Source organism: Vulpes vulpes, chromosome 6 (genome assembly GCF_048418805.1).
Source record: "Vulpes vulpes isolate BD-2025 chromosome 6, VulVul3, whole genome shotgun sequence".
In the NCBI taxonomy this organism is placed as follows: domain Eukaryota; kingdom Metazoa; phylum Chordata; class Mammalia; order Carnivora; family Canidae; genus Vulpes; species Vulpes vulpes.
In genome coordinates, this window is record NC_132785.1 from 65445486 (window position 1) to 65468215 (window position 22730).

Below are 22730 nucleotides of genomic sequence, written 5' to 3' on the forward strand. Positions count from 1 at the left end.
GTAGATGCACCCTGGGGGGGCTGGGGGGGGCCTTGAGTCAAACACTCAGGGTTGTCCTTACGCTAAGCAGGCACTATCTCAAGAACTGCTGAGCTGGCACCATCGCTAACTTGTCAGCCAGGCTTCTCAGAACCAGGGGCGCCAGAAATGCCACCTGCATGCCCAGGACACACTGTGAGTCCACACTCCTTGGCCTGCCATGAACTCACAAATGGATGGACAGTTTCATTAAAAACAGTTCATTAAAAAAGTTTATTAGCATCTGTGCTGCCCTGTGCAAGTGAAGATTGGCTCCCTCCCCAGATGCCCTGGCCTCCCCACCTGAGCCTTTTGGGGAGCAGCTGTGCAGTGGGCACTTGAGTGCACTTGTGCACTTGAGGCAATGTCCTTGTTCATCTGACTCCAGTCCCATTGCTCCCGGCCAGGGGCTAAGCCCCACCTCGAGATGCCATAGGGATGGTCTCCCCCGAGGGACTATTGCCTCCAGCATTTGAAAAGAAGCCCCCACCCCCAGGGGCTGGAGCCACATCCACCTGGATGACACCATGCACCTGGGAGAGCTGTGGGCTGTCCAAGCTGGCGATGAGCTGGCGGGGGCCTGGCCGCACAGGCACAAACTTCTGGTGTAGTGTCACTGTCTCGTTGCCCCCAATGTCCCTGTGGGGAGAGACAGGGTCATAGGCCTGGAGTGACTGGTGGTAGAGTTTGGAGGAAGGAATGATGGGCCAGCCAGGAAAGAAGGAGCAGAAGATGGAGCCCTTCTGGCATTTCTGGGCTCAGCTGGAACCCCCATACCCACAGCCAGGACAAAGCCTAAGCCCCAAGGCCTCCTGGCCTTTGCCTCTGCGTAGCCAGTCAGCAGCCACCCTCCCAGCTGCCTGAGCTGGGAATCTTCTGGTCATCCTGGGACTCTTCTACGACCCCCTCAGAAACACCTGGACAGACACTGCTGCCTTGTCTCCCTCACCTCTCTATCACCAGTGCTCCTGCCCTAACCACACCATCCATCCCTAACCCATCTGGGGTTTCCAGGATGAAGGAAACTTCAAAACAAGACTTTGGGGACACCTGGGTGGTTCAGTTTGTTAAGCATCTGCCCTCAGCTCAGGTCATGTTCCTGGGATCCTGGGATACAGCCCCAAGTCAGGCTTCCTGTTCAGTGGGGAGTCAGTAGGCTTCTCCCTCTCCCTCTGCCCCTCCCCCTGCTTGTGCTCTCTTGCTTTCTCTCTCTCTCTCTCTCAAATAAGTAAAATCTTCAAATAAAACAAAACAAAACACAAGACTCTGGGGCTCAACACAGTATTGCCAAATAACTTCAGTTTTGCCAAGAAAGAAAGTGGAAGAAAATTATCCTCTGCTATGATCATCTTTCCTTTTTTTTTTTTTTTTTTAAATTTTTTTTTATTTATTTATGATAGTCACAGAGAGAGAGAGGCAGAGACACAGGCGGAGGAAGAAGCAGGCTCCATGCACCGGGAGCCTGATGTGGGATTCGATCCGGGGTCTCCAGGATCGCGCCCTGGGCCAAAGGCAGGCGCCAAACCGCTGCGCCACCCAGGGATCCCTATGATCATCTTTCCAAACTAGAAGGCACATTTTTAATACCCCAAAACATTGAAAAGATGCTATCTCAGAGAAAAAGAAAAATTCTCCCCAAGAGCAGACAAATGGCATCTTTAAAGTGACAAACACCTGTGTGCCTGTGAGAGACAAACATATGTGTGTCTGTGTGCACACACATACTACAGCGTCTTCATTTTCTCCCTTCTTCATGGACCTGGAAATCTAGTCCCAGACCATCCTTCTGGGAGTCACAATTTCACCAACCTTCTAACTGGCCTCCTTGCCTCCTATGTTCTATCTTATTTTTCTACTCTAGTCTCTAGTCACTCGGAAGTGAACTGAACTCTTCGAGGGCTTGGCTTCCTTGGTGCTTATGGGATGAGACTGCAGCTCCCTAACCCGACACACAGGCTCTCTGACTCAGCCCTGCCTGTGCAGCCTCATCACCCTCCACTGTTCCTCCTGCCCACCCACCCTGACAGCCAGCTCCTTCCCCTCCCTGAACTCACTCTGTTTTTGTGCTCTGCTCCTGGGCTGGTTCCAGGCCCCGCTCACGCCACCCCCTCAGTGAGGGCTCCCTTGAGCACCTCCTGCCCTTGGAAATGAACCTCATCCTGCCCTGAGCTCCCACAGCAGTCTGCTTGTGCGCTTTACACACTGAACACAATTGCATTTCCATCATGCCTGCTTGTGCCTGTTAGCATCTGTCCTCCCCTGCCTCTGCCCCGAACCCTTGCCTCCAGCCCTCTCTTCAACCCAAGCCCACCCTGGGGATCTTCTTTGGAGCCTGACTCTGTGCAGACACCTCAGTCCTCCAAGAGAAGGCACCACCACCCCAATTTCAAAGATGAGCTCTCCTTGGGGCAAAACATTCAGCTTGGAACCTGCTTCCAAAGGGCTTCTCTGGACCACCTGTACTCTTTTCTTCTACCCCTGTTAGGTGCGTGGTTTACAAGTTACTAAACTTCTCCAATTCTCACTTTCTGGTCTGTAAAACGGGAGTGAATGTAAAATGAGGGGTAGGATCAGATGGTCTTGCAGGTGCCTCTAAGCTCCATGAAAGAAGGAGGGAAGAAGTGGAAGGTGGGGAGAGAGATATGATCTACCTGTTAAGTTATAGACCTCATATCTAGACTTATAATATATAACTGGACATTACATCTATAACTTCATAGGTAGGCTATGCTGTGGCTGGTTGCAAATCTGCATTTTTAACTTGTGTCTACTTTTCCATGAATACAAGCTGCAAGTTGTTTAGGCTCAGGCCAGCCTTCCAAAGTCTACTTCATTCAGACTAGAATCGAACAGTACTATCTCAGAACAAAGCCTTTACTTGCACCATTATTTCCAAGAGAAGTTGCTTTCCAGCTTCCAGCTAGCAATGTCAAGACCCCTCCCAGTCCTGGCCTTTGGGTCAGCTGTGACCTTGCCACACCCACGTCTGCAAGCACATTACCTGCTATGGCTGGAATGTGCCTGAAACTGAGTGCAGTCAATGAAACCAACTCTCTGACAAGGACACCAGGAATTAGACATCCAAATGAGCACTGTCCTTCAATTATGTACTTGTTCAACCATGTTGCCAAGGCTTGAAACATTTTTAAAAACTTGAGAGTTTTCTTCAGAGCCACCGAAAACCACAGGTACATCATGTGCACCCAGTCTAGTCTCTCTCTGTCCCTCTCCCCTCAATGCCCCATAGACACCCTGTTCCTCCTTTACAGCCAAGGAGGACGGAAAAGAGCACTATTTTTGATGGAAAAAAGCACTATTACCCCCTTGTCCACTTGCCTTATTAATTAGTCTTTGCTCTAAATGGCTTCGGGCTGTTTCTCCAAAGTCAAACCTGCCCCAGAAGGCCCCCCTAAAGACATTCTAGAGACTATGATTCAGGCTGCGAGGGAAATTCCCCAGAAGAGTTTGGAACAGACTTCCAGCCTCCCCTGGTGACTGGTTTGGCGGTGACAACAGCTACCTGGAGGAGTAAGTCTGGAATGTTTATTAAGTGGCCAGTCACCCCGCTGGGTGGCACACCTTATGCTTAATGGGGTTTCCATTCCACGGCTTTTGATGTGCCAACAAGAGCAAAGTAACACCCTTCTTGGAATCTAATATATCTGAACCACCCGCATAGAGACCTCCCCCTTGGAGTTCTCAATTGTTCTGTAGACCCCACACTGGGTTCGAAGTAGTGAGGAGCCACAGAATGTCCAGGGAGGACCTGCCTTGAGAAACCATCATCCAACCCTCTTGTTTACTGGAGGGAAGGAAGACTGGGGCCTTTAAAGGCAGGGGTTAAGGGGAGGCTCACAGAAGCCCCACAGCTAAAGAGAAGGGCTGGATCTTCCCATGCTCAGCACATCTCTTTACTCCTAGGCAGGGGCAAGAATCAAAGGTCTGGTGGAGGTGCTGAGGGGACTCCAGCTCGGGGTTCCCTTGGAACAGGGGGACCTCATCTGTAGGTGAGAGATGCCTGTAGGGTGAGCTACCTGGGAGCCCCAGGCTGCACTCTCTAAGGTGACAGAGACCCACGTAGGGCAAAATGGGGAAAGCACTCCTTTGTGGCATATCGCATCATCCAGGGTCAAGGCTGGGGCAAAGATCAAGAAGGCAACTTTTCAGCTTTGGTCTGTTGGCAAAAGCGGGAGCCGCCAGCAGGCAGAGCCTGCTATGTGTCCAGTCAAGGAATGGGCAGGGTGGGCAGGGACCCTCTGCTTCCCCACCCAGCTCCTCCATAGGGGCCACCCCTTCCCTCAGGCACTCTTTGTCAAAAGAGGAAAGTACCTGCCCCTGTCCCCAGAAGTCTGATTTAAAGGTCAGCCTCTGGCCTTCTCTGCTTTCCCTCTGTGCTATTCCAGGGAAGGACACACCAGTGTGTGTGGGTCTATGTCAGAGAGGACAGCACAGGCCCAGGGACACAAGCCCTCAGTGTGTCCTCACTGCATTCAGAGCCTCGCCTGGCCAGGGCAGGGTGGAGGGTGGCCCAGGGGGGCGGGTGGAAGGCCTGAGGCACAAGGCCCTCTCCTTGGGAGCTGCTGCTCAGCCCTCATGGCCCTCATGGCACAAATGAAGCAATAGGCTTGAGAGCCTGCCTGTCGGATGTGCCCTGGTGGGAAGAGCACAGTCTGCCCCTATGGGCTGGGAGACCTTATGAGGCATGGCTGCCAGCTTCCCTATCGCAAAGTGGGGGTGATGGTGGCCATACTTAAAAATAAGAATGGCCAATAGAGGCTCACGCTGTGTGCCAAGGCTGATACTACTTTCCATGAGTATCTCACCCAGCTCTCCCAGCCACCTTTGGAGCCGGAACAGTTATCACCCCCACTTTCCAGGTAAGAAAATAGACTTAAAAGAGACAAGTCACTTGCTCCAGGGCACAGAGCCAGTGAGTGCTGGAGCTAGGACTTGAACCCAAGTCTTCAGGATCCCAAAGCTTTGCTTTTAATCACATGATGATCATGACTGTACTTTAAAGGGTTTTTGTGGTCTGCAAAGGAGATAATGATCTTCAAGTGCCCAGTCGGTTCCTGAGTGCTGGGCACGTGTTGGTGATGAGTTGCTAAGATTCCTAAGTGAAGTGTTGGCTCCCTAGTGAGGAAGGACCAGCCCAGCTGTAGGCACAGGGCAGGTCTCCTTAAATGCTGTTGGCACTGAACTGGGTCAGGAGGTATTGCTGGCTGGCCCTACTGGGTCCTGGCTGACTACTGTCCTGACCAAGAGAGAAAGCAGTGTGGGACCCGAGGCAGTCTGGGAGGCAGGAAAGGATAGGGGCAGGGGAGAGGCGAGACTCACCCCACATTGAGGATCTTGGGTCTCTGTAGCCCGGAGCCCTCAAGCCGGAAGACGACATTGGTGAGGGTGACAGGCAAGGGGTTCTTGAAGACAATCTGTACTTCGCACTCCTGGCCAACCACAGCTGCCCCCAATAACTAGGAGAAAAAGAGGCCCACCTCCACATCAGAGACCCCCGCCAGATACAGTGGAACTACACACTCCACCATACAAGGGAAAATTCTCTGCATCCAAACCTCCCCAAGTCCCACATTTCTGTCACTGAGAGAAATGGGGCTCCACAAAAGCCAGAGAAGCAACTCCAACCTGCTCCCCCACCAAAGCTTCTGCAGGGTTGAGAATATGAGATCCAATTTTACAGATGAGGAAACAGGCCCAAGAGCCCAAAGCCAGTCTCTGACCTCCTTCTCCTGGAACTGCTCGCCAGGCCAGGCCTCTCCCAGCTTACTGCTCTCGCTCCTTCCCCTAGTATTTCCCTCAGCCCTAGAGCCTCCCACACATCCAGCAACCAGCACTCACTGTGAGGGAGAGATCTGGGGTGCGCAGACGGAAGGTATGCTGTTTGGCCAGCACCTGCCCATTCTCCTTGACGTGGCCTGAGACATTGAGCAGCATGGACCCCTGGTCTACGAGTTGGGGCCGGTATTCCTTGTAGGCCACAGGCATGGACACACGTTCCGCTGCGGAGGAGACTCAAGGTGTCACCAGGACCTGCTTACACAGGCGCGGCCTCCTGGGGTCTCCAGGCCCATGGCCATGGGATGCCTGGCCATCAGTGGGGCAGGGCTGGGGAAGAAGCACTTACTGGACCCTGGCGCGAGCACCACTTCCTTCTTGCTCTCCTTGAAGACAGGCCCTGTAACACCAGTGTAGAAGGTGACTGAGAGGTAGAGATGCAGCTTCACAGTGCGGGTGCTGCTGCCGCGATTGGTCAGCACTACAGAGACTGTCAGGTCCTGCCCCATCACTGCGTCTTGGGCCTCCACCTGCATGGCCACATCCTCAGCCGAGTCGCGGTTGGTGTACACGTTGGGTTTGCTGCCATGCGCAGCTGCTGTCTCCACCGCCTTGCGCTCTGCTTCTGAGCCTGGGGGTTAAGGGTCAAGGTGAGGTTACAGCCACTTCCAGGGTGGGCACGTGCTCAGTGGAAACCCTTGGTATAGGCCAGAGTTGATGAAGCTGGAGGGATGGTACCTTCTGGGTGTTTATAGATGTGGGTGACATCGTCCTGCATGTTGGATCCAACAGCTTTTGTGATGATGAGCGTGCCAATGGCCTTCTCTTCCACATACACGATCTTGAAGCTGCCATCGTCCTGTCGCTGCCAGTAAACTTTGTCACTGTTGACCTGTTGGGGGAGTGTGGGGGGTGGAAGCCAAGAATGAGCAGGCCAGAGGGTCTGAGTATAGGCCTAACCCCCAGCTGCCTTCCCCTGACCTCCAGCAGGAGGGAAGGCAGGATCCAAAGGTTGGGAACTTCCTGGCACAGCCAAACTGGGAGACTTTCCAAGCTGAGCCAGATGAAGCCAGAGAGCAGAGAAGAAACTGGGAGGGTCCTTGCAGTACGTTTTAGCATTAATAACAGTAATCCCTTATGCTCCTTCACGGACTTTACAACTTATAAAGCAGGTTCGTACCCATTATTTCTTTTGATCCTGAGTACAGGAAGCACAGCAGCCATTATTATCACCCTTTTACAGTTGAGGAAACCTAGACTCTAGAATAAGTGACTTGCCCAAGATCACACAGCTGGTCAGTCAGCAGTGAAATCAGGACCAGAGAGCCCAGGCCTGACACCAGTGCTGTGGTTCTACCAGACAGCCCAAGAAAGCATCTGGAGCATGGCCCTCACCTCGGCAAAAATGAAGGGTGTGTCATACTTCATGTAGACTAGGCCATTCTTGATGGATTCCACAGAGCAGGGGCCACAGCAGAAGATCCCTGGGGGAGCAGGACAGAAGTGAAAGATCCAAGGAGGCCAAGGGGACCCTGTGATCCTGGGGAGAGGCACACCCAGCCAGGTGCAGTGCCCACTGCCTCAGGGGCAGGTGCCACCTGGTCCAACCCAGGGAAGTAGCACAAGGAAGAGCTCAGGTCGATTTGGGCCTCAGCCAACCAGGGCGGGGCTAAATGTGGGACAAGCCTGCCTTGATAACCAAATCATCAGCACATCCTTCCTCCACTGTCTGAAGCTGGATGTTGGCTGTCTGTGACCCCCCGAGGTCAGGACCATCCTGCATCAAGACAAACCCAGAGCCCATGATGGCTCTGCTTGCTGGCTGGGAAAACAGCCACCCTTCCAGAAAGATCCAGAAGAAATCCTCAGCTCTGTATCCTGTGGTGTGTCCTCTCTGTGGGGAGGTGGGAGGGGATCTGGTAGGAAATAGAGTCTATTCTCAGCATGCTCAGGAGAGTTTTCCGAAGGAGATAGGCTGGCAAGGGAGAGGCTTGACAAGAGAGGACAAAAAATAGGAAGTGCGGGCCATCCAACAGAAAAGAATCTTAGAAAACACCAGCACATCCTTTTACAGATGGCCCAAACAGATGTTAGAATCTGACAAGATAATCATATCAGAGAATGGAAGGAGCTGATATTTACTGAGTAGCTGCTATGTTCCAGGCATGTTGCTAATCTCTCTAATGTGTGATGATCTCATTTAATTCCCCCAACGACCCTATCTGGTATATATTATCCCCATATTATAGACAACACCAAAGCGCAAAGGTGCAAGCAACTTGCCTAAGATGACATATCTGAGAAGTGATCAAGCTGGAATATAGCCTGGGTCCTGCCCGGCCTTGGAACCCTTGCCTGGCTATGCACCTTCCCAGAGCGGGGACGGGAACTCAGATCTCCCAGTGTCCTGGGCCAGGCTGTTCTAGCATGGTGGGCATCACCGGCTTGCACAAGTCAGGGGCACCACTCATGGAGATGACTGAGAGGGAGGGGTCTGGCCAGAGAAGAGGGATGAAGGCTAGGCAAGCACCCTCTGACCTGGGGTGAAGAAGGGAGAGGTGGGGAAGAAGGCAGCAGGGAGCACAGTCTGGCTGCCTGGAGCTGGAATGTTGAGGCGGGAAGGGAGGGCTATTTGAGAATAGAGTGGATAGCAGGTCTAGTTTTTGCAGAAATGTGTGCACTGGGGAAAAGGTGATGTCAGCGATGATTTCTGAGGGCTCGGTAATGGGGGCTATTTTCTTCTTCGAACTATTTGAAACCCTGGTTTTATTCCATACTATGCATACAACGTAAAATGAGCAACGAAACAGTCAAGAGGGAAACTTGGGCGAAAGTGAGAATGTGTGAAGGGAGGGAGTCAGGGACGGGAGGGGCTCTGCCACTGACCTAATGCTCTGTGCCCTAGTGAGAGCCACTCCACTTCTCTGGGCTAGCACTACCCATGGGTCCCACAAAGGCTTGCAGTGGTCCCCATCCCAGCTGATCTTCAGCATCACCAGGGGAATTTTCAAACTTTCAGAAACATAGACTCTTCACATCAGTCTATTCCTGGAATGCCTGATGTGTCAGGTCTGGGATGGGACCTAGACATTTACACAAAACAAAACAAAAGCGTCCTGAGAGAATAGGGAAAATTTTACATTTTGTGTTATTCAATTGTATACTCTTTCCCTCCTTGCAGGCATGTATTACTTATTATAATGACCTTTCTAGCTTTAAAACTATACATAAATTATTATCTCTGGGATGTGTAAGCAAAAAAGCAAATGAGAAGCGTGGGTGTCTTAGAGAGGGAAACCTCTCACTGAACTCTCTTGAATCTTTTGACTTTTGAGCCATCTCAATATAGCAATCATAATAAATCATAAATAAAGAAAATCTAGGCAAAGAGTTACACAGAAAGGTGAAAATCAGCTAAAGTCCAATCAGTGATGCTGCCGGTAAGCCTGTTTACAGAAACATAGGGGTGAAAGGGCCTGACTCTGTAGGCCAGACTGGCACTGATCCCCGGGGTCTGTCCCTCAGGCTGGGAGACGGGCATGGGGCCACAGTGGGGCATAGGAGAAGGCAGGACCCCGGCTTACCGCTGCTGGTCTCCTGGGGCGTGGCGTCCACCACTTGCCACCCGTCAAAGCCAGAGGGCAGGTCTGGCCTCTTCATCCAGCAGTCATTCCACACGTGGAAGTTCCTAGATGGACACAGGGAGGGGCTGGGTCTGAGCCACCTGCTCAGGGCCTCCCCCGTGTCCTCTCCACATCCAGGTGTTAGGGGTGACCATCCTTCAACAGGGATGGGCAGCCCAGCCCTGGCCCCAGCCTCACCAAACAGAATCATGGTTCAGGTGCTCCAGGGGCTTCATGTTCTCGTCAAAGTAGATGTCCATGGTGAGGGATGTGTCTGTGTCATGTGCCGAGTTGAAGTTGGTGACAGTGCGGGTAGCCAGGCCCAGGCAACGCAGCACTGTGGAAGGGCCAGGGTTGGGGTTCACATCCCACACAGGGATGGGGTGGAGGCAGGTGAGTGAGGTATCAGGTGAGGAACAGCAGTGGGACAAGGCCACTGGGGTTCCCAAGCAGGGTCAGGGGTCAGGAGGCCTTTGGGCCAGGGAGCACTGGGAGTTAGGGGAAGCCAGCACACCTGCCCGACCTTTTCCTGCCTGGCCCTCTCTCTCCTCTCCCCTAGGCCTAAGTAGTTAACACTAATTAATGATAATTAAGGCCAGCCTACCAACCACCCCCTCAATCTGTCCCTGCACTATAGTCACCGCTGGTTGGGGCTCTGGATTCCCTCCCTCTTTCGTGTAGGGCCCAGGCTGCTCCTGTCCCAGTCCCTCCACTACCTGTGGTGGTCACAGCGGCGAAGACCCAGCACTGGCCATAGGGGACAGAATAGCCAGTGCGGAGGTAGCTGAGTAGGATCTCCACGCTGCCCACCCACGCTGAAGGGTTGGTGCCTCGAGAGTAATCACCAGACCAGTTTCCAATCAGGACCCCATTGTCATCCAAGGAGTTCACCTGCCCAGGACAGGATGGAGTGGGGTGGAGTGGAAGGGGAGGGTCAGGACCTCCCATGTGGTCCCCAGCTCTGCCCCTGCCACCACTCCTCAGGATCTAGCCAGCAGCCTAAGCCCTGCCTGCCACTCCCAAAGACATCAAGTCTTGCCCCCTCACCCCCCACCCCCCACCAGATCTGACACAGTAATGTGAATCCTGGGTGTGCCAAGTTTTGGGCTTGGCCCTACATTCCACAAGAGCTGGGACCAAAGCCAAGAAGGGTGGGGTGGGGCCACCACAGGAGGAAAGAGGAGTGAGACCCCTCCCATAATACCCTTTGCAAGAGGAGGATAGGGCTAAGTTCCTGGAGAAGTCAGAAAGGGCAGGAGCAGAGGGCAGGGGAGGCGAGAGGCAGATACATAATAGCACTCAGAAACACGGGGGTGCTCACCATGGCAGAGATGACCCGGGAGACACTGACAGGGTCCCCACGGCCTCCATATGGCATGCCCCGCCGGTCCAGAATGTATAGGCAAGCATCCAGCACCCCATGATCAAACTGGAGGGAGGGAGAGAGAGCAGAGGTGACCCCTTAGCCAGCAACCCCTCTCACCCCACTCCACCTGCCTTTTACTCCCACAAGCACACTTGGCCCCGGCCAGCCATACCTGCCCATAGTTCCAGGTCCGCTCACCAATCTGTGCTTCAGTCCCGTAGTAGATTCTCCCAGACTCATTAAGCACGTACTCCTGTCGCCAGTCCTCATGGTCCACGTACACGATGTCCTCTATGTCCCCAAAACACAGGCCTGGTCCCCTCTAGCCCTCTGCCTGGGCCCCACCTGCCCCTGGGCCAGTTCTGCAGGACTACTGTCCACAGAGGAGGAAGGGGGGGAACACCTCAAGCCTGACACCTCCTCCCTGGGAGGGTGAACAGAGCATGATAGAGATGGTGGGAGGAAGGTGATGGAACCAGGACTGTTCACCAGGAGACGCAAGGCTGCATGACCTTGAACTGTCATGCAGTTCATGCAGTCCACTATGCTGGACCTGTGTTTCCTCACGAGGACAATAGGAGGCTGGCTTCTCCTAGAGCCAGGCACCTAGGCACCTAGCCTAGGATTCTAGGAGGAAAACTGACCCGCCTACCTTCCCGTCCACACCGAGCTCTTGACTCCAGCAGACTCACCTGGGCACCAAGGATTAAAGAGGATGTAGATCTCGTTGTGGGGGTCAAAAGGCAGCTGGAACTCGCCAGCCTCTGAGTGTGTGCGGACAGTGAACTGAAACTTGCCGATGATGGCACTGGGGGAGGTGTGGACTCGGAGGTTCAGATTCTGCCCACTGGCCTTGGTCACCTGGGCTTTCCAGCCTCCACTGCCCCCCTTGCCCACTGGGATGATCACGTGGGTGCCCTTTCCCACCTCAGGGTTGTTTCCTGGAGTAGGGGAAGCAGCAATTAGCTGGTGAGGCCTCTCGGAGAGGAGACAGAGCCTTAGACTTCTCCCAGCCCCACCCAGAATGTGAATGAACCAGGTGTGTGTGTGTCCCTGAGTTGGGCCATCACCTTAGTCTGTGACAGTCACTGAGAGCAGCTGTCCCCACCCGATGCTTGCCCACATGCCAGGGCAGAGCCTCAGTCCAACATCCCAAACCTGTTCTCCTGACACTGAACTCAGGGGTGGGTAGAAGAGATGAGGCCACCATCACCTTCGCTTGTATGACTGTCCCAGTGCCTGGGCTGGAGGAACTGAGACACCCTGGCTGGGTCCAGATGCCTCTACCCCATGTGAAACGGCAGCCCAGATCCCGAAGGCCAACCCTGCCTACACCGTGGGGCTGTAGCTTCCAGAGCCTAGAGCATCCCTGGTGGCGGTGATGGGGGTACTTGGGAAATTAGAGGCTGGGGTGGGCCAGGCTAGGTCCTAATCAAAGGGTATGAGGAGTCGCCCGCCCCCGGCAGCAGCATAATCACCAGCCTGTGCAGTCAACGGCCACCAAGCAACGCGGTGAGGGAGGCACCTGCCCTGGGCCATGGGGACAGAGAAACAGAGAAACAGAGTTGGACAGAGAGGAGAGGGCTAGCCACACCCTGGGGAAGGACAACAGACCCAGAGAGAAAGACACACAGAAGCCACAATAAATAAGACATTGATTACAGCGACCACCTGAAGAGAAAGTATTTTGAAACAGATGCTCCTGAAGGCTCAAAGAGGGGGAGCTTAGGGAAATGGGACACCAGCACTCTGAAACACACTCCTATGCTTGCACCTGTCTTATCTGGCAGAGGTGAGGAGTGTGGTGAGGGAGGAACTTAAAGATATCCCTTTGACCCTAATACCAGAGCTGGGAGGCCCTGCTAGCCAGCGCCTCCACCTCCCCCCCACCCAATTCTAGGGCTTTCACCCTTCCACTGCAGGCCCCACTGACCAATAAGCAGCTCCAGGGCGACGCGATCAGAGGATTCATAGGGGCGAGAGAAGTGCAGAACCACGTGAAAAGGCTGCCCACGGCGTATAATCAACTCATCGTATTCAAACTCATCTGTGTGGTGCTCTCGGCGATTCTGGTCTGACCGCGAACTCAGCAGATCCACACCAGTCACCACCAACATGCCCTCTGCAAGGCCACGGCGCTAGGTCAGCAAAGCCCCCATCCTTAGCCTCCCAGGCCCCCCAGAGATGTCAGGATGAGTCTCAGGCCCCACTAAGGCCTTTCAGCTCTCAGAGAAGGTGGATAGGAGGGCCTCACCTCGGATGGTGCCATCTCCAGCTGCGTTCACACCGCTGGCCCGGGAGCCAGGCCGGCGGGAATCTGAGCCCCGGGAGTCGGGTCTTCGCCTTCCAGAGCCAGACCCTCGGTCTCGGTGGGGCTCAGGTCCCCAGTCATCATCTGCCCTGTTTCGGCAGGAGCAGCAGCCACAGCAGCGAGCCCAGAAGGAACGGCCTCCTCGACGAGACCGTCTCTCTGGCTCTGGCTCTGGCTCTGGCTCTGGCTCTGGCGAAGGTGTGGTAGGGGGCTGCCAGGGGATCCCGCCCCAGCGGCCCACATCTGAACGAGGACCATCCATCACGCCTGAGTGGAAGAAGCAGTGAGTCTCTGATCACTCACTCAGGTCTCCTGTACTTCGAATGCCCCAGGCAGCACACACAGAAGCCCTCCATCCAGAGAGCTGACTCCGTCCCATCCAGCAGACTGAGATGATCTTTTGCCCTGGAGATTCCCCCAGACCCAACCAGAGATCCTCCCCAAAGATTATTTTCAGGTTCACCTAGAGAAACTACCCACAATGCCGAGAAATCTTCTCCCTCCTACCCCCACAGTGACATCCACCAAACCAGATGCCCCATTGAGAAACCTGCTCTCAAGGACCCATCCCAGAAAGGAGTGGACACTTGTCACAGCCTCAGGACCCAGGACACAGACCATCCCTGGGAGATGCTCCCACCATCTGACAAACTGACAGCTACTCAGTTTGGATGTAGGAGCTGCCTGCCTCTAGGACCCATTCTTAGCAGATACCCCACCCAAGGCTCCTTGCAGAAGACAGGTGGGTGACATGTGGGACTCGGGGTCCTTGGCATTCTCCACATTGGGCCAAGCACCCACACAGAGCTGCAGGAGTGGTGGGGTGCTGCAGGTGCGGGAGCCCGTGGTCCCCGGGGCGCAGAGCTTCTGTGTCTGGGAACCTGACCAGGGCTGGCAGGCTCAGGCTGGCCTACACCCCACCTTGCTGGGGCCTGACCTTGGCCCCCTGGGCTCAGCACCACCATCCCCAACGGAGCCTCACCTGGTGGCGGTGCTGGCGACAGCAGCACTGAGTCCAGCAGCCAGGTCGGGACTGCTGGGACGGGGCTGGCGGCTGGCAAGTGGAAGGTGTGGGGCCGGCGGTATGTGGTTTATGAGGGGGAGAGGGCGGGGCTGAGGCGCAGAGAAGGGGGAGCCTGATTGTTCCATCCCCCCACACAAAGGCCGGCCTCTTGGGGCTGTCTCTGGAGGTAGGGGCAGGAAATGAGACCTAGGCACGTCCCCTTTCCCATTTCGAGGAACTGTGGAAATGTGATGACACGGGGTGGGGCCAAGGTCTGTCAGGACTCAACTGAGGGGAAAGTGGAAGGCTTTGGTGAGCCTGCCCCACAGATGGACCCCACTCCGGGCTGATTCCTGCCAGACTGGTGCAAAAAGGGCCCCTCTCCTGGCTGAGAAGCCCGTGGGCAAGGGGCCAGGGTGCCTTCCACCCATGCCCCTATGCAGTGTTCCCCACTCCCAGACCCCCTTTCCTGGTCCTGCCCAGGGAATCCTGGGATCCTAGGCTGCCAACTGGTGACATCAGCAGCCAGGCCCTCAGACTGGCTCCACCAGCCAGCCCCTGACCTGCCGGCTCTACCAGATCCTCTCACCCCCACACCCCTGTCCTTCCTTCTACCTCCGGCTGCTTCACAGCCCCTGGCATGAATGAACTGCCCCCAGCTTCCTGTGTCTCTGCAAGTTTGGGACTGGACTGAGGACTGGGGGGTGAGTTGGGGTAGGAGCAGCTTCTTGTTTTCCAGCCCCAGCCTGGGGGCTGGGTGAAGGCTCAGGCCCTGGCTCTGAGGCACAGGTGGGAACCGAGGCCCCCTCCCTAGACTGCAGGACACCCCCTCCCCTCACTGAGTGGTGGCAGTCAGCTGGAGTCCAGGATTCTCCAGCCTGGAATTCTTCCCAGAAATCCTGACCAACCGGCTCCAGGCACCTGCCCCTGTGTGGATCCCAACTCCACCCTGGCATCAGAGAACACCGGGGATGCCCCTGAGAGAGAGCCCTTAGGCAAAGAGGAGGCCAGGCATCTTTGGGGAGGCTCTCCTGAAAGTTCTTTGGGAAGGTGGGGGCCCTTTGCTTGGGATCTCTTCCCTCCATCCCGCTGTTGCCCTAGCTCTGCCCATGGGCCACTGCAGAGAAGACAGTGACAACAGGGTGGGCCAGATGACACAAGGAAGCAGAGCTGAGGAAGGGCAGAGTTTGGTGATGCATCGGGCTAGGAGGGGCCTCGGGGAGTGGGGACTGAGGCTCCAGGACCTGGCAGGGAGCCCTTCACACCTGCACTGACCTATACCTGCCCAGCTCCAAGCCACAGATCTGGCAGGGAGTCCACCTCCACCTCTAACACTCTCAGGGAACGCACAAGTACAAATCAAAATTCCAAGCAGGTGTCAGGTGGGTCAGCCAAAGGGCTTTGCTGAGGTTGCCTGCCTGTGCATCACTAAGAACATGGGAAGGGGCAGGGCCCCGTCGATTCCCAGAGAGCTGGGAAATGCCGTCATACTCTCCCCCTTCTGTTTCCCTTTCCCCACCTAACCAGTTTTGACTCAGTGCCCTAGCCCCTGAGCTGCTCCCCTCTCCTCCCTTCAGGAGACTCAAGTGCCTCAGGGCTTTATAGTCGGGATGGGGGGGGGGGCACCATGGGAGGGAGTAGACACCCAGCTCAGTGCCTGGGTGTGGAGGCCAAGCTCTGCCCATCACTCTGCATCAACACGGAAGAAAGGACACAAGTCTGGAATCCCCGACCAAGGTGCAGAGACAGCTGGGGCTTCGGCAGGCAAGCCCAGCAAACTTGGGCATGCCCTAATAGCGGCTTCCTCGTTAGTACATGGGCCTGACCATCTCATGCCTGAGCACTTGGGAGGGCCAGCTGAGATGGAGGATTTTTGAGGGCTCTTCAACCGCAGGATGCTACTCCAGAGGACAAATGCTGCTGTAACCCGTGGGTGGAGCATGGACACTCTGGTCAGCTCCTCATGGGAATGGCTTTCTGAGCTGTGGTGAATGAGCCAGGGCACAGAAGGTATCTGGAAGGGGCAGGAGTCACGGGAAAACTTTTCTGAGTCCTTCTAGTTAGACTTACAGCTGCTTTGTAGCCTGGCCCCAACCGGAACCTGAACCCAAACCCAATCCCAGCCCCAGCCCCAACTAGAAGGTAAACTCAGATTTTGCCGATTCTGGCCCAGCACCGAGACTTTGGTTCCCCGTGGTAAGAAACAGCTGGATTTGACATAAGATGAAAGTGTGAGAGAAAGCTGACACACCCTCTCTCCCTTTCTTTTCCAGAACAGATGGCAGAAGGAATGGTGGTGATGGTGGTGATGGTGGTGGCGGTGGCAGCAGCAGCGTAGCAGCCTGAGGGAGCCTCTCCATTGTTTATTCAGTCCCAATAAGTTAAAGAACGAGGGCAGAGAAGGGTCTCCTAGACAAGGATGCTGTTAACCAAAGGCAACAGCTCAGCCAGGTACTCAGAGGTGCCCACTGCTTGGCACAGGGGGTTGCCCTGCAGGTTGAGGAGGACCAGCCTGGGGCAGGAGGCAAGAGGCTGGAGCACCATGGGCTGCTGGAGGCCTTGGGCAGGAGAGTCAAGGAAAGCGTGCCAGGTTCCCCCAGACCCACGTGCTCCCGGGTGCCCATCACCATCTTCCCTCAAGAACGGGGACTGCTGCCTGGAAGTCTGGCTGACAGGCATCTTGCACATTTCCCTGGATGGAGTAAGGCTCCAGACTGCAAACCCCTGCCCATGGGGCCAGGCAGGAAGCCCAGGAGGTGGGCAGGCGTGGTATCAGGAGTGGTGGGCTGCTGCCAAGAAGAAAGCTAGCTCTGACTACAGAGGCATCCACAAATCAACAACGACAAAGGGTTGCTGAGCGGACATGCACACTAAGGCCTGCTTTAACTTTCTTTTCTTTTTTTTTTTTTTTTTAGTAGACTTCACACCCTACATTGGGGTTGAACTCAAGACTCAGATTAAAAGTCATATACTCTACCAACTGACCGAGCAAAGCCTCCCTAACCTCTAATTTTTTAAGTAAAATCATAATTCTAGACTTTTTAAATACAAAACTTCTTGATTTTTAAAATACTATGTGTTATCCAAGAGTATGTGCAGGGCGCTGGTTTGTGAACTCCAGCTTGAAGAAGTCACTCCCACCTGGCAAAACCACCAGCGCAACTCAACCATGCCCCACACAGCCCCAGGCTACCTCTCCTTAGTTGAGAATGCCAGAGCCCCCTTTCCCACTCACCCCGCTGGCTGTCTGTCCCTTCCCAGTGTGGCACCTCATCCCTCCCACTGTCTGAAGGGCCCTCAGAAGGAAGGATACGGTTGTTACACAGCGAGAGCTCCTGCAGCCGGGGCAGGTTAGTGACACCGTCCAGGGACTCTATGGCATTATCATTGGCCTGCAGGACCTGAGGAGCAGGGAGGGCAAGGAAGTCAAGGCAGGGCAGGCAGCTGTCAGCCTGGGACTGGTGTAAGCAAGCAGGGGGGAGCCCAGAGCGATCAGCTTACAGTGAAGGGAAAAGCTGCTGGGGGCAGGTCAGGTCACGGGAACAGAGAAAGCAAGGGGGTCACCTGCAGGGGCCGGGAAGATGTGGACAGCTCTTTGGAGGGTGGGCCGACTTCAGAGGGAGAGGAGAGGGAAAAGGACCACCCAGGACAGTGGTGGAGGAGTGCTTTACCTCAAGGCAGCGCAGGGCAGCCAGGGCAGGGGGCAGGGCTCGGAGACGATTGTGTGACAGGTCCAGATGAGTGACCAAGAGCAGCTGTTCCAGATGACAGAGTACCGTCAGATCCTAGGGAGGAGGATGAGACACCGAAGGAGACGTGGAGGAGGGTCCTCAGCCATTGCTCACGCGGCACTTACCCTCTGGGTCCCACACAGGCCCTTGGGGGCACTGGCCGAGGACAGGACAGAGCAGGTGAGACGCTTACCTTACGACCCTCAGCAATACACGCTCTGCATCAAAGACAAGGGACAGATGAGGGAGTGCTGGGGTGGGGTGGCTGGCAGGTGGATGGGGTGGAGGCAGCCTAGAGTGGAGGCAGGTACAGGGGATGGCAGAGGGTGCTGGAGGAGGCACAGCCGCTGCCAGAAGCGGACCTGCTGAGTCTGGGGGGTCGGTCTGAGGGCAGCGGAAGGCTGCAATGATGTGACCAAACTGCTGCAATGGAAACACTGACTGGGAAAGACTACAAAGCAGGAAAACAGCCTGGGAAGTTTGTCAAACATCTCTGGAAGTTACCCAGCTTCGGGTGCTGGGGCCTGCTCTAGGGAGAGAAGCATCGGAGCGGGGGGTGGGGGTTTCAAGGAGGGCTCACTGGGAGGGAAAAATGAAGATGTGACTGGTCCCAGAGAAGGGGGTGGCATGAGGAGGCCCTGCTGACTCAGGATTTGAGACTGGGTAGCACGAACGATGGGGCAAGTGACAGAAGGCAAGATGAGGAAGGGGGGTAGGCTTGAAGGGAGATGAATGCTATCTTGGTTAGGAACAAAGCCTAGAAAGGCACCTGAGACTGAGGCCAAAGCCAGGGGCACGGTGAGGCCAGACTGCCTCAGTTCAAGCCCATGGAGCAGACACCAAAGCTGGCCAGGTCAGGAGGAAGAAGGCAGTCCATACCTTGTGACCGAGGTGCAGCACGCGCACCTCGGCGTACTCCATCTTGAGCAAGCTATTCTCTAGCAGGAACTTGCTGCGCAGGTCATCCAGGTACGCTGCCCGCATCGGGTCCACAGCCTGGCGGGGAGGGGGATGACAAGAAAAGCCCATCAGTTGTCTTCCTGCCCCTCACTGGGCCTCTCCTGCAACCCCTGTCCTGTTCCCACAGGCCTGACTTGCCTTGAGGGTCTGAAAATACTGCAGTGTCTCTTTCTCATACAGCAGGGGGTCCAGTGCCCGCATCAGCAGGATGATGGTGAGCAGGCACCCTGAGGAGATGGTGAGGAAAAGGACTGTCTCTTCTAGATCCTCCTGTGCTCCCATCTCTTGAGACCCTTCCTGCTCTCCCTGAGAAGCCCTCCTGGAAAAGGACCTCCTCAGAAGAGCAGGATCTCAGGGAATGGTAGGGAATGGGGCCTCACACTTATTCTCAGGCTCCAGCTCCTGCAGCTCCTTACAGGATTCAAGTTCAGACTGCAGCACCGTGGACTTCTCCACTGACAGCTCACACCTGAGGATGGACAGGGCGGGGGAGGGGATGGTGTCTACTCTGGTACCAGTCATCCCTGGTATCCAGTCTGAGACCATCTGCCCAAGCCCCCAGCCTCCCAGCCCAGTTGCCTGATGTCCAGAGTTCAGAGCCCCTCCCCTTGTCTGTGTGCTTCTCTGTCATCACCTGAAAAGCTGCTCATCTGTGGCTGAGTCCCGGCACCAGCCCTCCTGGTGGCCTGAGAACAAGAATGGGTAGTAGAATGGGGCCCCCGTGAGAGCAGGAGAGGGATGAAAGTGCTGCCTCAAAGGGCAGAGGTTGTGTTACCTTTTAAAAGCACACACTCCTTTTGGGCATTGCCTGCTGTCCAAATGACACGAAATGTATGGTGGGGCAACTGGTCATTGAGGGAGGTGGCGGGCAAGTCACAGAGCTGGGAGCACTGGGTTAAGGAAATGCTTGAGCCTCACCACTTTTCTGACTATCCCACTCCAGCCCTGCCCCAGTCCCCCACTCTGCTCCTCGAATCCTGGGATACCCAGACGTGGCCAGGCCAGTTTCTGCCATCTGGGGTCCTCCATTCCACAGCCAAGGGTGACTCGTCCACCATGAGCAGCAATGTCTCTGTCCTGGGCCCCACCTGGCCCAGGGGACAAAGACAGACCTGTCAGCCCCACAGCACCAGACCCACATCTATGATGCTTTCTCGGAAAAGCTGCAGGACTCACCAGGACAGGCCGAGAGAAGGAGACAGTCAGACAGGCCTCATCTCGGCTCACGTGCAGGCAGCGCAGGGCATCCTGGGGGTCAGCTGGGGGAGACACAAACTCAGCTCCCCTTATATCCTCTTCTGTTCTTTCAAAACCCTAAATACCCAGCCTCTTTCCCCACTGCTCACCTCTTCCCAGGAGCCAGCGGTGATAGAACCAGGCGCTCTGATCATTGGGGTCAGTGAAGAAGGCGTTCTGTACCAGCTCCAGTTCTGAAGGGGCCAAGGAGCATGGGCTATGGCCAGGACCCTGGTGGGCTCCTGGCCACCCCAGCATCCCACCCTCCCCCTGGAGTGCTGCCAGCCCTCGGTTCCATTTATCTGCTGGCCTTGCACAGCAGCTGCATCTTTCCCACTGGACACTTGTGTTCCCTGCAGCCAGGGGCTGAATCTTACATACCCCCAAAGCCAGGCACAAAGTAGGTGCTCAATAAGCCCAAGCAGCAGGTTCAGGAACAGGGTTAGGTAACAAGGCTGGAAAGGCAGCACCATAGTCTTCCCCAGCACCCTCTGACCCTGCTGACCTTTGAGGAGCACATCCTCAGGGAGACGTCCCTGTGGTCCGGAGTCTGGCTGGGGGTGCAGCTGGGGCAAGAGACAGGAGCGGTAATGCCAAGAGGAGTAGTTGGAAAAGTTTCGGGTAATGAGGCTGTCAGTGAAGGCTAACTCCTCTGCAGGAGGCACAGCTGCCTGAGCGGCCACAAACCGCCGGTAGTCCCAGCAATGAACTAGGGGAACAGTGACAGCACATCTCAGAAGTAGGGCAAGGGGAGCTCCATAACTGGAACCCCTCAAGTTCTCTTAGAAGCCCTCAAGAAACACCCATGTGTGTTCTACAGGGCATTGGTTTGTCTCCATCAGCCCCTTTGCCATCAGCTCAGCAGGCCCATCCTGGCCATCCCTCCCCACTCTGGGCCTTCCTGAGGCCCCAGTAACCAGAATGTAGGGCAGATGTGGCTCTGTCAGCAGGCAGACACGTACAGTTCCGCTCATCAACCTCGAGGAAGCGGGCACATAACTCCAGCTCCCGGGCCCAGTTGGGCTCCGGCAGGCGGCCCAGCAGCCAGCAGCGGTGGTGCCAGGTACCATAGGACTTGGGGTTCACCCGCAGGCAGCTTTCCAGGAAGCCCAGTTCTGTCTTCACCAGAGCTGCCAGCTCCTCAGGGGACCTGCACTCAGAGGGAAATGGGACTCAGGGCCCTCCAGCACTCAACCTAAGCTCACCTCTGCCTTTCTACACCCAGCCCTCCACTACCCTCTGCCTATACCCCTGGCTGCCCCATTCTTCCTCTACCCCTGCACCCAGGCAGGGCAGGGCCAGTACCATCTTCCTGGGGCCCTGAACTCCTACGCACTTTTGGGCCTCCAGCCGCTGAAGCACCTCACGGCGACAGTTCCACAGGGTGGCAAAGTCAGGGTTGGCTCCCAGAATCTGGCTAGTCAGTTCCAGCACTGATTCATCCAGCTCACCAGCCTGGCGCTTGAGAAGATAGGTAGCAGGGTCAGAGATCAAATCATTCTCCTACTGTGAGGTTAAGTAGCATAATTAGAACTACTGAATATTCTGTAAACACATGCTACACAATAGGTACCACGCAGAATGCTTTATGGGCTTCTGGGTATCCTCTCAATGAATTTTCACAACAACTTTATGCAGTAAGGCCCATTTTACAGAAGAGCAAACTGAAACTTAAAAAAAGTCGAGAACTTGCCCAAGGTCGCACAGCTTAGCTTGTAAGTCATAGAACCGAGATCTAGATCCTGGCAGTCTGACTCTAAGGCCCAGCTCCTGGCCTCTGTGCTATACTAAGAGGCCACCTGGAGAAGGGGCTACCCCGAAGGGCCCCACCTTCTGGAAGACAGTCTGGGTGGCTGACTGGTAGAGCTTCAGCTTCTGCTCCCGCTCTAGCCTTTTGGCCTCCGCCTGCTCTTCCGAGGTCTTCACCTTCAGACGCCCGTGCTACAAGGATTGCGGGGGCGGGGTTGGAAGGGTGCAGGCTGCCTTGCAGGGGCAGGCCCCCCGACCCCCCAACTGCGGAGCCCTAGGTATACAGAGGGCAACGGAGGCGAGGCTACGCGGTCCGTGGGCATGCGGAGGTGAGGGGCTTGGCAGTTCTCACCATGGTGCCGGCTCAGGGTTCAGGACAGGGGAGGGGTCCAGAGAAAGCGCGAGAGACCTGGGGAGAGAAGCGTCAATCACGGGAGCCCCGCCCGCTAGCCCCGCCCCCAGCCGGTCCCGGAAGCCGCAGCGAGCCTGTGCAGAGGACCCCGGCGTGAGCGGGTCCCGGGACGCGCAGCGCTTGTCCGGGAGGAGGCGCCCACCCACGCTGGCGCTCGTACCCGTGCCGCCTTGCCCACAGCCCGATCCTCCGGGGCCGGAGCGACGGGGACCACTCCGCGCCCGGAGACTGCCGCTACCCGCCCACCCGCAGATGCCGGGCGCTCCCGCCCCCCGCGGGCGGACCCACCTGCGCCGAGGGGAGGTGTATGTGGGGCCCGCGGAGCTGAGGCGCCCGCCACCGAGCCCGGGCGTAGGCTAGAGCGGCTCCACGCCCGGCTCTCCGAGGCGCAGCGCCCTCTGCAGGCCGGGGAGGGGCCGGGGGCGGAGTAGGCGGGCTCGGGAGGCCAAATCCCCGTGATTAGCCGGCTGGTGCCTCCGAGTGCGCATGCGCGGCTGTGCCGCGCGCCTGAAAGCTGTCGGGCCTTGG

General features: G+C 56.0%; 2 protein-coding genes across 6 annotated transcripts; both read right to left on the minus strand.

The window, feature by feature from the left end:
• Positions 1–223: 223 nt before the first annotated feature.
• On the minus strand, positions 224–16477 carry TGM1 (transglutaminase 1). Of its 2 annotated transcripts, none has more exons than XM_026007614.2 (15): positions 16366–16477; positions 13055–13378; positions 12734–12922; positions 11493–11741; positions 10973–11091; positions 10756–10863; positions 10151–10325; positions 9633–9771; positions 9396–9499; positions 7207–7295; positions 6550–6703; positions 6161–6442; positions 5875–6035; positions 5356–5492; positions 224–657 (listed from the first exon to the last, which is right to left on the minus strand). In XM_026007614.2, the coding sequence occupies exons 1-15, from the start codon at positions 16472–16474 to the stop codon at positions 429–431; spliced, it is 2568 nt and encodes an 855-aa protein (XP_025863399.2). In that variant the 5' UTR covers positions 16475–16477; the 3' UTR covers positions 224–428. The 2 variants fall into 2 exon arrangements, with proteins under 2 accessions (XP_025863399.2, XP_072617369.1); XM_072761268.1 differs by lacking the exon at positions 16366–16477 and adding an exon at positions 14094–14211.
• On the minus strand, positions 16458–22700 carry RABGGTA (Rab geranylgeranyltransferase subunit alpha). Of its 4 annotated transcripts, none has more exons than XM_026007615.2 (17): positions 22491–22700; positions 22143–22199; positions 21872–21982; positions 21378–21502; positions 21004–21191; positions 20547–20750; positions 20152–20235; positions 19982–20064; positions 19792–19893; positions 19581–19686; positions 19440–19491; positions 19186–19274; positions 18944–19032; positions 18725–18841; positions 17786–17899; positions 17428–17515; positions 16458–16672 (listed from the first exon to the last, which is right to left on the minus strand). In XM_026007615.2, exons 2-17 carry the CDS (start codon positions 22143–22145, stop codon positions 16524–16526), a joined length of 1704 nt encoding a protein of 567 aa, XP_025863400.1. In that variant the 5' UTR covers positions 22146–22199; positions 22491–22700; the 3' UTR covers positions 16458–16523. The 4 variants fall into 4 exon arrangements, with proteins under 4 accessions (XP_025863400.1, XP_025863401.1, XP_072617370.1 ...); XM_026007616.2 differs by having other exon boundaries at positions 22363–22549; XM_072761269.1 differs by lacking the exon at positions 21872–21982 and having other exon boundaries at positions 22491–22616.
• Positions 22701–22730: the final 30 nt, after the last annotated feature.